The sequence below is a fragment of the Physeter macrocephalus genome, chromosome 14 (assembly GCF_002837175.3).
Source record: "Physeter macrocephalus isolate SW-GA chromosome 14, ASM283717v5, whole genome shotgun sequence".
Classification (NCBI taxonomy): Eukaryota; Metazoa; Chordata; class Mammalia; order Artiodactyla; family Physeteridae; genus Physeter; species Physeter macrocephalus.
The window spans coordinates 92,906,059-92,918,358 of record NC_041227.1 but is presented as its reverse complement, the minus strand read 5'-3'; the positions used below and the strand labels follow the sequence as shown (position 1 = coordinate 92,918,358).

At 51.4% G+C, this 12,300-nt stretch overlaps 1 protein-coding gene across 3 annotated transcripts in view; it reads left to right on the top strand.

Moving 5' to 3' along the window:
* RPH3AL (rabphilin 3A like (without C2 domains)) overlaps nucleotides 1–12,300 on the top strand; it is a 117,029-nt gene that overhangs the window by 15,342 nt on the left and 89,387 nt on the right. For 2 of the 3 annotated variants that reach the window (XM_024127609.3, XM_007123552.4), the window contains exon 2: nucleotides 9,259–9,370. In XM_024127609.3, the coding sequence (XP_023983377.1) occupies nucleotides 9,294–9,370 (77 nt within the window). In that variant the 5' untranslated portion in view covers nucleotides 9,259–9,293. Of the gene's footprint in view, nucleotides 1–7,200; nucleotides 7,267–9,258; nucleotides 9,371–12,300 lie in introns of those variants that run through there. The other variant, XM_028499023.2, reaches the window with a different exon arrangement.

Below are 12,300 nucleotides of genomic sequence, written 5' to 3'. Positions count from 1 at the left end.
GGGCTACTGTTGGCCATTCAAGAGTTAGAGCCCTTTGGGGATTTCCAACTTTTTTTTTTCTTTAATCTTTATTTATTTATTTGGCTGTGTCGGGTCTTAGTTGCCGCACGCAGGATCTTTAGTTGTGGCATGCAGGCCCTTTTAGTTGCGACATGCATGCGGGATCTTAATTCCCTGAGCAGGGATCAAACCCGGGTCCCCTGCATTGGGAGTGTGGAGTCTTACCCACTGGACCACCAGGGAAGTCCCTTCCCACAGTTTTAGTTGGTATAAACTGCTTTGCAGAGTGGGCCTGAGGCAGGATAGGTGAGACCTGCTCAGTGCAGGGGGCCTGCGTGTGGCTGGGAGGAAGGTTAAGGGGCGGGGGGAGGTCACAGTGCCCAGCCTTTAATTCTAGGCTAGGGATGCTGGGCTTTATTCCATGGGCTGTGGTAAACTCTCGAAGGTCAGTATTCATTCTGTAAAGGTGGACCTGCGTCCTGTGTCCTGAGAGCTGCATTCTTCGCGGGGTTAACAGAAGTAAAGACCCACCCGCTCCAGGACACAGAGTGGAGTGAAATGCTGAGGGGAGACAAAGGGGGTCAATTCCGAGTTGGGGTTCGGTGGGGAGGAGAATCCCCAGAGGGTTGGTGCTGGGCCTCGGCAGGTACACAGTGTACAGGGAAGGCGGGTCACGGGAGAACTTCCAGAAACAAAGCTGAGCAGCCAGAACACATCCAGGCTCCCAGTGACGAGAGTGTGGACCTTGCGGAGGGATGTGGTGGCAGGCGAGACTGGAAGGATAGTTTGGGCCAGATCATGGATGGCCTCAGTGCAGCTTGGGTTTTTCCCTTTGGCACTGGGGAGCCATCGAAGGTTTAGAGCAAGGGAATTGCAGCATGGTCTGACCTACACTTTAAGGATGATCTCTCTGGCTACAAGTGAAGGGGGTGAGGTGAGCCTCAGGAGGTCCAAAGGCCAACTGGGAAGCTTTTGCCAGAGTCTGGGCAAAGGTAGGGGGAGAATCGAATGGGGAGGGGGAGAGAAGTCACCCAAGGAAGCAAATCTGGCACGGTGCCCGCTGATAGGGTGACTCCTAGGGACGTTTGTCAGGCAGTAGCTTCCCCGGGACTCCTGTCTTATCTCCTGAATCCTCTCCAGCCTTGCTTCGTGCATAATTAGCTCAAGAGAAGTTCCCTCGGGTTTCAGACAGGCCTTTGAGGCTTCCTGTCTGAATCTTTCATCCTCCAAGTGCAGTGTGACAGGTGGAGGAAACATTGATGTCTCTGCTCACCATATCTTGCTGCTATTATCATGTTTCCCGAATCATAGTAACAGCAAGATGTCAGGGCCTGTTGCTAAGGGTTCCCTGGAATATTAATACCCTGGGTGTAGAACTGCAGGCTCTTAGACGGTGTCTTTGAGGCCTCGGGAAGCACGGGCTGGGTGGCCAGTATGCTTTTATATTCGTCCCTGCTTTTCCTCCTTCCTTTAGACCCTCATTTCCTCCCCCTGACCCTGCGTCACCACCCCCCCGCCGCCCCAGCCCAGGCACAGTTAGTTGTCCGAATGGCAAACCCAGCAGCAGCAGTGAATGGGCAGCCACCCTCCCCTCCCACACCCAGGACAGGCATGACTAAAGGATCACAGTGTTCTTTCCAGAGGCTGATGCAGGCTCCAGATCCTTTCCTGCATGACTCTCCAGGCATCAGCTCAGGTTTGGCACTGAGATGCCACCCCTTTTCCAGCCCTGCACAGGCCACCTGAGATGGCTCCCGGGCCCTCCCCCAGCCCCCTCTCCTCCGAACTTTTCCTCTGGCACGTGGGTGTGGAGCAGAATGGGTTTTACTTGCCTCTTGTGCTTCCTGTTTTTCCTCCCTCATCTGGCCTTTTGGCTTTTCCACTTCTCACAGTTTGCAAATCAAACTCCAAACAGCTCTGGGAGGTTGGACTCAGCAGGATATTGAGGTCAGGGTTGGGATTTTGTCTACCAAATGCCATTTGTATCAGTTATCTATTGCCATGGTAATGCCACGTAACATCCATTCCCTAACTGGGTGGTTTATGACATTTCTTTATTGCTTCTGAGTCTGTGGGATGGCTGCTGCTCTTGGCTGGGCCTCATGTCTCCTTCTTCCTGGTTCAGCCACTCCCAGAAGACCCACCTGCACCTGTGTGGAAAGATGCACTTTTGTTCTCTCAGTGGCTGTTTGGACCCGGCGTCCTGCACTTGTTGGTGACTTGTGTTTGCCTTTACACGTGGTGTCCCCTCCTAGACCCTGCGGCTCCTGTCAGCCCTTCCACCCCCCCCGCCCCGCCTCTTTCTCGCTGTTCTCCCTGTATCATCTCTGCTCTTCCCACGAGGTCAAACCCTACGGCTCCATGAAAGCTCTTCCATTCACATCCCAGCCTGGGACGTCAGACATGGCTCAGTTGTATGTACCAGTGAAAGTTTCCCTGAAATAAAACCAAGGAGGTGAAAACACCAGGGTCTGAAGGTGGAAAGAGAACCCCACCAGGAGAAGGTGCGGGCTCTGAGGAGCTGTCCTTGCTTGGTAGCTGCCTTTGTCCCTGTGGTCCTGTAGGCAGGGCAGAGCCTCCGTGGGTGGGTGTGATCCTCTCAGGGGGCAGGTTGTTTTGCCCTCCGGTATCTTTTTCAGAATCTGGTACATCTCAGAGACAGCTGCAGGCTAGAAGCGTTTTCCAGGCTGTGTTAAAAGAGACTGTAAGATTTGGAAGGTTGGGTCAAACGGCATTGTTTTCCTGGGTTACTAATGATGTGAGCTGTTCTTTGGAGTTTACAGGCTTGTGTTTTCATTTCATCTTCTCTGCGGGCCTGTGTGGAGGTGGAGACCCCAGCCCTCTGTAGAGAGAACTCGGCTGGCGAGGTGTTACCTGACCACCGGGTCACCGGGCTCTCAGGCCAGTGTGGCTTCACCAGATTCTAAGCCCACAAAGTCCATTAAGAGGGAGAAGCCTTCTTTTAAGTAGACTTGAATGTTTGCAGAGAAGAGGTCTTTTTTTTGTTTAGTGATTAGGACTGTACACATTATTAAAAGCAACTTGTTGGAGATCTACAGGCAGATTCTTCCATCTCTGAGTTCTGAGTTTGCAAATACAAAAGCCCACGAGGCCGACGGGACACAGCTGCCTACAGCAGAACTTTTTGTAGTGAATGCTTCTAGATGCGCTTTGGAGGTGCATTTCAAAAAAAAATACACTTCCTTTCCCTTTGGGGAATTTATCCTGAGGAAATAATCAGAAGTGGGCACAAAGGTTTATCTCCCAGGATATCCATATTAGGGCTGAATATAATAGAACAAAATTGGAAACAATCTGTGTGCCTCCCCCAGGAGGGAAATGATGAAATATATCCAGAATACTAAGTTACAATTAAGAATCATGTTTTTGAGGACTTTTAATAAGGTGAGAAAGTGCAGTATGATAAGAAAGCAGAGCAAACAGCGTGTGTAGTAAGAACCCAATTTTATTTAAAATCTGTATACAGATACCTAGGAAAACATGGGAAGATCTTACACGAAGATAGTGAGTCTTCATCTGGGGGTGGGTGCTGAGTGCGTTTAGGGTGCATATCCGGCAGTGCCCGGGAGAGACCACGGGGGCTTTGCATTCTGACTGTGGCCCAGTGGAGTCGGCTGTGACTCCATCATTTGCCTGCAGCAGCTAACGCCAGGGTGACACGCTTTTGGCTTTAAGGAGCGGAGAGTTGATCTCCCTGTAAGAATGTTCGCTTTCATAGATCTGCCTTGAAAGTTTCCTGGGGCTCACAAACCTCTGCCCCCTAGGAATTTTCTCAGGAAACCAGCACCAGGCAACTTGTGGTTCTGTCCCCACAAGGGTCCCCTGAGCCCTTGTGCTGCAGGGTTTAGAAGCGGTGGGGAGGGTGCTGCTCAGCTTGTCTCGCCCAGCGGGGTGCAGGCGGCACCCGGAGGCCCTGGTGGGCCCCTCTGCAGGGAGGTGGCTCAGACAGAGCACCTGGGCGCTAACTACCACGTGGGGAATCCTGAGGAGCAGACTGCCTGGGAGTGACCACGCCACAGAACATAGTGAGAGCCCAGCCCTGCTCCGAGCATGTCTGGCTTGTTGTCTGAGTTCCTGCTTGTCTGGGAAAGGCCATTTGTCTGATGAAATCAGCTCCACTGCAGTTTATTCACTAAACACCTACTTTGTAGCCGGCCCTGTGCAGGGATGGAGAGAGGATGCAGGCCCCCCAGGGAGCCCACGAACACGTGCGCGTGTGCACACACACACACAGAGCCCCATCCTTCAGCCTCTTCCCTCTCACAGCTGGAAGGACCTCCGAGGCAGGCCGGGCCCCAGGCGCCGCTTCTCCCCTCATTAGAGCGAGGCCAGAGCCCCCATGCAGCCCTCCACCTGCAGACCCTGCCGCCTCTGCTCCCCTCCAGGCTCTGGGCCTTTTCCACCTGTGCATGTGTGGGTGTGCCTTCCTGCTTTTTACTTACCTTCTTTAAGCCCCTGTTTTGGTCCCTCATCATTTGATTTTTTTTTTTTTTTCCAAATTGGATCTATACCTCTCTTATGCAAAAATCCCTTTCTTTTTTTTTTTTTTTTTTTTTTAATTTCTTTATTTGGTTGCTCTGGATCTTAGTTGCGGCTTGCCAGCTCCTCTGTTGTGGCATGCGAACTCTTAGTTGCAGCATGCATGTGGGATCTAGTTCCCTGACCAGGGATTGAACCCGGGCCCCCTGCACTGGGAGTGCGGAGTCTTACTCACTGTGCCACCAGGGAAGTCACTTCATCATCTGATTTTTGTCCAGGACAGATCGAAGTGTGTCAGTACAAGGGTGCGGTCTGTATTCAGCTCACGTGGACTGCTCTTTGGAAGTTTGAAGGACCCAGCTCTTAAGAGGGCCTGGACCTTGGGAAGGGCACCTCCTGCCCTGCTCTTCCTTGAGGCCCCCGCCGGAGGTGGAGCAGAGCGCAGGAGGTGTGTTGGGTGGTAGTGAGCACACAGCTTGGCAGAAGAGGGGGTGCGGGAAGTCGGGGACAGGGGCCGACTGGCGGGCGAGGAGCTGGCAGCCAGCTCAGACTGCAGAGGTTTGGGGAACCTAAGCTGACTCTGTCGGCAGTTTCCTAAGTCATGTTTCCCCAAGCTGCCCTTCCCCTCCCACCACCTGTCCCGAGATTGCTCCGCGTGGGTGAGGGACAGCTGTGCCTTCCGAGGTGCCAGCCACAGCCCGGGGCAGGCACCTCAGTCCCTGGACAGGGCCTGAGTTCTTGCTCGGAGCCACCGCTGTGGACATGCTCAGCTGCGAGCTTACCATCGTCGAAGACCCTGCCACCAGTGCCCAAGGCCCCAGGCCCCGGGAGGGGACGTCTCTCTCATCTCCCGGGACCTCTCTGAGGTGTTTGGCTCTGTGGGCTCATCTTCCTCAAAGCTCCAGAAGCGAGAAGGGTGGGGGACCCAGGATGCCTCCTCCTCCCTGCCCCGGGGACCAGGCTGGGGTGGGGACTCAGACCCCCCCACCAGGTTGGAGCAGCGACCAACCTCCCACCCCAGGATCCTTCTCCAGTCCCCCGCCTGCTATCCCTGCATCCCTCCTGCAACTCGGCGGGTGGGAATCTGTTGGAATTGCCCAGGGCAATCTGTCTGTCTGTCTCAGCTCCGTCGGGTACCGATGGGGAAACTGAGGCCCAGGGAAAATAACTGATTGTTCCTGGTCTTCCAGTAAGTTTGCATAAAAGCCAGACTTTCCAGGTCTTTTCTCTCCTAGTTGAGTCATCTTCACTGCCACGAAACCTTTCCCTTCATACTTACAGCGCAAGGTGACCCGATGCAGAAGAAGTAGTGTTGGTTAAGGGTTAGCAGACCCGCATAGGTGTGACCTTTTCTCAGTCTCTCATCCTCATTCTTTTTTCTTCTGCCCAACAAAAAATAATTAGATCTGAGGAAGAACAGAACAGAGCCTGTGGGTGGTTGCAGAGTCATTTTGGCTCAAGTTAAAAAAACAAAGCAAAGGAAAGGAATAGACCTCAGATGGGTCAGAGGACAGATAAATGTTAGTTTGGGGGTTCTCTTGTCAGCGATCCCCAAATTCTGGCCCCCTAAGAAGTGACCCAGGGACTTCCCTGGCGGTCCAGTGTTTAAGACTTCGCTTTCCAAAGCAGGAGGTATGGGTTTGAACCCTGGTCAGGGAGCTAAAATCCCACATACCTTGCGGCCAAAAACCAAAACATAAAACAAAAGCAATATTGTACCAAATTCAATGAAGACTTTTAAAATGGTCCACATCAAAAAAGAAGTGACCCAAAGGGGACAAAAGAAGTTCATTCTTTAGAGGTTCATTTGGGGGTGATGTGTTTGGGGCAGTGAGGGGCTGCTGCCTCTCCACCTGTGTTCGCTGCTGTCTCCTGGATGTCCCTACCTGTCCCGCTGTAAAGGACGTGAAGGTTCGAGCATGAGAGCACAGGGTCCCTTCTTTCTTCCCACCTCCTCCCCCGGCTCAGCTCCACTCCCTTTTGGTTCAGAAGCTTCTGCAGATGATGGAATTCCCACCCTGAGATTCCCCGGCTTGCCCTTCCCTCTGGGTCACCACTGGTGCATCCCTGCTTTTGTGAGGGTGCCTGGCAGAGCAGAGGGGCCACCTGCATACTCACTGCACCCAGCTGCAGCAGGGTGGGCAGGAAGGCTCAGGGCCTTCTAGTGCTGGGAGCAGTGGCCCGAGACACGGTGCCCCCTGCAGGCCACGGCAGGAATGGCAGTGCCTATGAGGTGATGGACACCTAGTTAACCCTGGCACAGCCTGTCCCCGTTAGGGACACCCCATCACTTCCATTTCTTGAAGCTCCCAGAATATTTTTAAAAAATAATAAGGAAACAGGGCTACTGAGATGAGCGTGTTTTAAATGTTTACTTGGAACAGAGTAACGCTTTTCACACCCATGCAGCAGTGTGACTGCGCTATTCACAAGATAACAGAACTTATTAAAAAAAACAACAAAACAAATCGTAGCTGAAATGGGACTGGTTTAAAGTTGTTTGATGAGCGTGTCATTTTTGAGCCCACCTGTGTTTTCCTGGACTGGATGTGAGTCTCCTTTGGGAGAAGGTCAAGACTTTAAATGTGAGGAGGCCTTTGGTGACGGTGGCACCAGCAGCCCTCCCAGCACTGGGCCTGGCCATGGGGACTCCACACGCGACTCTCTGGGGCCTGGGTTAACTCAGGTCTCGCTCTCAAGGTGGCTGACAATGGGGAGTGGGTGCCTGGATCAGCCGAGTGGAATAGAGAGCCCGCTGCGGTCAAGGTAAGTGGGCTTGGTCCCTGAGTGGGTCAGTTAGCTGCAGTCTGCACGCTGCCCCCTGCTGGTCATCACAGAAATAGGTGACATTGGTCTAGAACAACAGTTCTCAAACCACGGTCCGGGGATCTCTGGGGGTTCCCAATGCCTTTCGGGGGGTCCACAAAGTAAAAACTGTTTTAATAATAATAATAATAATACACTTGGTCAAGTTCTCTCACAAATATACATGTGAAAAGTTCATTGGCATGAATGCCACATTGGAACTAATCTTTAAGAAACTACCATCTGTTGAGTTTGGGTACAGTATGAAAGAAGAATGTCCACAGTTATCCGGGAAGGCTATTAAAATACTCCACCCTTTCCCAGCTATAGTAGCATGCATCTGTGAGAGTCTGGATGTCCTCCATGTACTTTAACAAGTCTACATATCACAAAAGATTGAATGAAATGTCAGATATGAAACTGACTTTTGTTTAGCCAAACATTACATAGATTTGTAAAAATGCAAAACAATACCATTATTCTGTTTTTGTTTTGAAAATATAGTTTTTAAATAAAATATGTGAGCATCTCATGGGTTTATTATTTTTTGATGAATTGACAATTAAAATTTTTTCTCAGTGTTAATTTCTAATATGGTAAATATCAATAGATATAGCCCATATCGTTTGGAGTTCTCAAGAATTTTTTATAACAGTTTAATGAGATGTAGTTCACATACCATAAAATTCAGACATTTAAAGGGTACAATGCAGTAGTTTTAGTGAATTCACAAAGTTGTGCAACCATCACCACTATCTAATTCAAGAACATTTTCATCATCCAAAAAAGAAACCCTGAGCCCGTTAGCAGTCACTCCCATTCCTCCCTCCCCTCCACCCCCAGCCACTGGCAACCACTAATCTACTTTCTGTCTCTATGGATCTGCCCATTCTGGACATTTTATATAAATAGAACCATACAATATGTGGTCTTTTGTAACTGGCTTCTTTCACTTAGCGTGTTTTCAAGGTTCATCCATGTTGTGTAGCCTGTGTCAGCACTCCATTCCCTTTTATGACCAAACAATATTCCATTGTACACATTTTATCCATTCATCAGTTAGTGGACATTTGAATTGTTTCCACTTCTTGGCTGTTATGAATAATGCTGCCGTGAATATTCATGTACAATTTCATATGTGGACGTACGTTTTCTGTTCTCTTGTGTTTATACTTCAAAGTCCTTTCTGGGTCTTATGGTAACTCTGTGTAACATTTAAGGAACTGCCAGACTGATTTCCAACCTCAGTGATTTTTAAGAGTGTAAAGGAGTCCTGTGTTTGAGAACCACTGGTCTGGAGGGGATTAGACCAGGGGAGTGTGGGTAACTCAGTACTGCCCCTCGTCTTTGCTCTGGGACTGGGATTCCCTCAAACTCATGCCTCTCTTCCCCTCCTTACTCTCCCCACCAATACACATCCTTGGTGGCAAGGAGAGAGCCAGCTAAGCTAGGCTGCACAAGTTGAGCCACCAGCAAGCTCTGGAGCAGGGTCTCCCCCCTGCAGGATTCCCAGGGGGGCCATTTTCATTGTGGTCCCCATGAAGTAAAGCAGGGGTAGTACTTGGAGAGTGCAGGGACCAAACGCCCTTGGGGCTTGCCCGCTACGTTGAAAACTGCTGAGGTGTGCCTCTTTTCTCCTTTCCGATTCTGTCCCTTTGACCTCCTGCCAGTCAAGTCCAACCTTGTCACTTAGCTGCGTGACCCACCTAGCTACCCCTCCCAGAATCACGAGTCTTTTGAAAGAGGAGCTTTGAGGGAATCGCATTTAGCTGGAGGAGTGATTCTGCTGGTGAGATTCCAGACGTCCTCGGGGACGGGGTGGGGATGGGGCAGCGGCCGGCAATGGACAGGGATAGGTTGGAAGTACCGGTTTTGGGGTGTCTGAGGGACCCTGTCTGCCGTCTGTACCCCAGCCAATGACATGCTCTTTCTTCTTCCCTCTTCTCCCCTCAGATGTGACTCCACACCCTGGCTGGGTGTTCCAAGTCATGGCCGACACCATCTTCAGCAGTGGGAACGATCAGTGGGTTTGCCCCAATGATCGGCAGCTTGCCCTGCGAGCCAAGTGAGTACCTCTAGGGCTTGGCCGGGCCCTCCCTTCCCTCCCCCCTCCTAGTTCCCCTCCTTTCTTTGACAAGATTCAATCCCAGGCCTCCAGAAAGAGCAGTTTGGAGACAAGTGCCCGTCTAATACACACCACACTCCTGGCGCTGAGCTGGGCGCCTAACAGCCATTCACTCATGTAACTGCCATATGGAATGTATTCCCATTTCTCAGATGAGGACAGTGAGGCTGCGGTCCTCACCCAAGTCACCCACCTTGTCAGTGGCAGGGCTGGGACTCCCCTGGGTCCATTGGACCCCACGCCTATGTTCTTTCAATCACAATAGGCTCCAGGGAGCCAGGCCACTTCCTTTACCTTCTCTGTTGAGTATAAATGCCCCATCACTGAGCCTTCAGTCCCCGAGTCCCTGGCAGCGGGCAGCCTTTGATCTCTGGATGCCCACTTCAGAGGTGAGTTGACAGACCAAAGGCTTGTCTGATTTATGAAGAGCTGCCCTCTGGGCTGAAACGCACAACCAGCCTTGAAGATTCCCAGGTCTCTGCCATGCTGTGTCAGGGTCTCTCTTGTTCTGGTTTGCCCCCAGTTTTCCTGTTATCTCTCAGCCTGGTGACCCCTCGGCTGTAGTTAGATCAGCCCATCTCCACCCACTGCCCCCCTCCGTGGCTGGAGACCAGGGACTCCCAGATGCCTCTCCAGCCTTCCAGTCTCTTCCTGTCCCTCCAGGGAGTTGGGGGTCCCTGGGGTCTAATAAGCCCAAGAGTGCCTCTTCATCTGTCAAGTTCAAGTCGTGCTGGGTGCAGGAGCCAGCATTTCCCAAATGGGACCAAGTTCAAGAAATTCGCAATTAAACGTTGTGAGCCTGCAGGGGACAGAGCTGGCACATCAAAAGAGGATAGAAAAATTAATCTGAAATGCCCAAGAAGAGTGGAGTCCTGCGTGATTTGCAGGACTCTTTGCACCACAGTTAATTTGTCCCGCCCACTGGGATGGCTCGGCTCTTTTAGCCCCCATGTGACCCCTGTGGGGGAGAGACCAGGGGTGAAACCGTCCTCTCCCCTCTGACACCAGGCGAGATGATGCCTCCTCCGTGGCTGGATGTGAGAAGCTGGCGAGAGCGGTGCTCTTGTAGGAGAGCCCACTGTGGCCCCTGGTGATCCCGCCGGCATTCCTTTTGGCTCTCCATGACCTGGTCTTGAGCTCAGCAGCAGCCAGAAGCTGTTGTAGAACCTTTTATTGATTTATTTATTTTTGGCTGCGTTGGGTCTTTGTTGCTGCTGCGGGCTTTCTCTAGTTGCGGCGAGCGGGGGCTACTCTTCGTTGCGGTGCGCGGGCTTCTCACTGCGGTGGCTTCTCTTGTTGCGGAGGACAGGCTCTAGGTGCATGGGATTCAGTAGTTGCGGTACGCGGGCTCAGTAGTTGTGGTGCACGTGCTTAGTTGCTCCGCGGCTTGTGGGACGTTCCCGGACCAGGGCTCGAGCCTGTGCCCCCTGCATTGGCAGGGGGATTCTTACCCACTGCGGCACCAGGGAAGCCCGTAGCACCTTTTAGAAGAGTAAAGGCTTTTATCTCCTCCCCGGGGTGTGCTGCCTTGTAATGCCAGGCTCCTTAAAGGAGAGCGTTACAAATCCCCGCAGCCAGGGACAGGTGAATGTGTACCCCTGCCCACTCCAAGGCCTGGCCTCCCTTCCTGTCCCCACCAGTCCTGTCCCGTTCCCATTCTTTACTTTCCTCAGGTCTGTGAGGATCACTTAAAAAAGTTATTAGTCTAGGGCAAGGTATTTTTTTTAAATTGAAGTGTAGTCGATTTACAGTATTATGTTAGTTTCAGGTGTACAACATAGTGATTCAGTATTTTTTTTTTTTTTTTTTTGTGGTTTGCGGGGCTTCCTCTGCTGTGGCCTCTCCCGTTGCAAAGCACAGGCTCCGGACGCGCAGGCCCAGCGGCCACGGCTCACGGGCCCAGCCGCTCTGCGGCACGTGGGATCCTCCCAGACCGGGGCGCGAACCCGGTTCCCCTGCATCGGCAGGCGGACGCGCAACCACTGCGCCACCAGGGAAGCCCTGATTCAGTATTTTATAGATTATACTCCATTTGAAGTTATTGTAAAAATTATTGGCTATTTTCCCTGTGCTGTACACTATATCCTTGTAGCTTATTTATTTGATACGTAGTAGTTTGTACCAAGGCATTTTTTTAAGTTGGAGAAATAGGCAGTCTAGAAGTCTGGACCTCTCCAATGCAGCACATTACTTTAAGCCTTCATGCCTTTGCATGTTCAGTGTCCTTTGCCTGAATGCCAACTCCCTGCTTCCATTGGGGGAGCTCCTATTCATCCTGCAAAACCCAGCACAAACACTACCTCTCTGGTTAAGCTGTTCCTAATGGTCTCACCCATGATCATTATAAAAATCATCACTAACTGCCACTTATTAAGCAACTGGGCATCTGCTATGTACAGAGCACTTTATATACCCTCCTTATTTCATCTTCCTGGCATCCCTTAAAGAGACAGATGAGGAAATCAAGGATGAGCAGCTGTCCAAGTTCTCATACCTGGGAAGGGACAGAGCCATCAGATCAGACCATCCATTGGACTTCAGAATCTGAGTCCTTCACCTTAACCAGCCTGGGATGGCTTTATCTCTACTCACAGAGAAGGGACATGCTTTTTAGCTCTCCTAACTTATACAGTGTTGGCAGTGCTTGGATGCAACAGCTGGACTGGGTGGTGACGTGAGACCACCAGTGTCCATCCGTTTCAGGGAACCACTAGGAAGGCATCCACACCCTCATCTTCCTGCCCTGTATCCTGTGTCACAATCTCTTGCCTGCTGCCACTTCTTTAGGGGAGCCCTTCTAGAGCTGCTCCCCTACCTGGGTCAATTCCCCCCTTTTTTTTTTTTTTTTTTTTTTTTTGGTGGTACGCGGG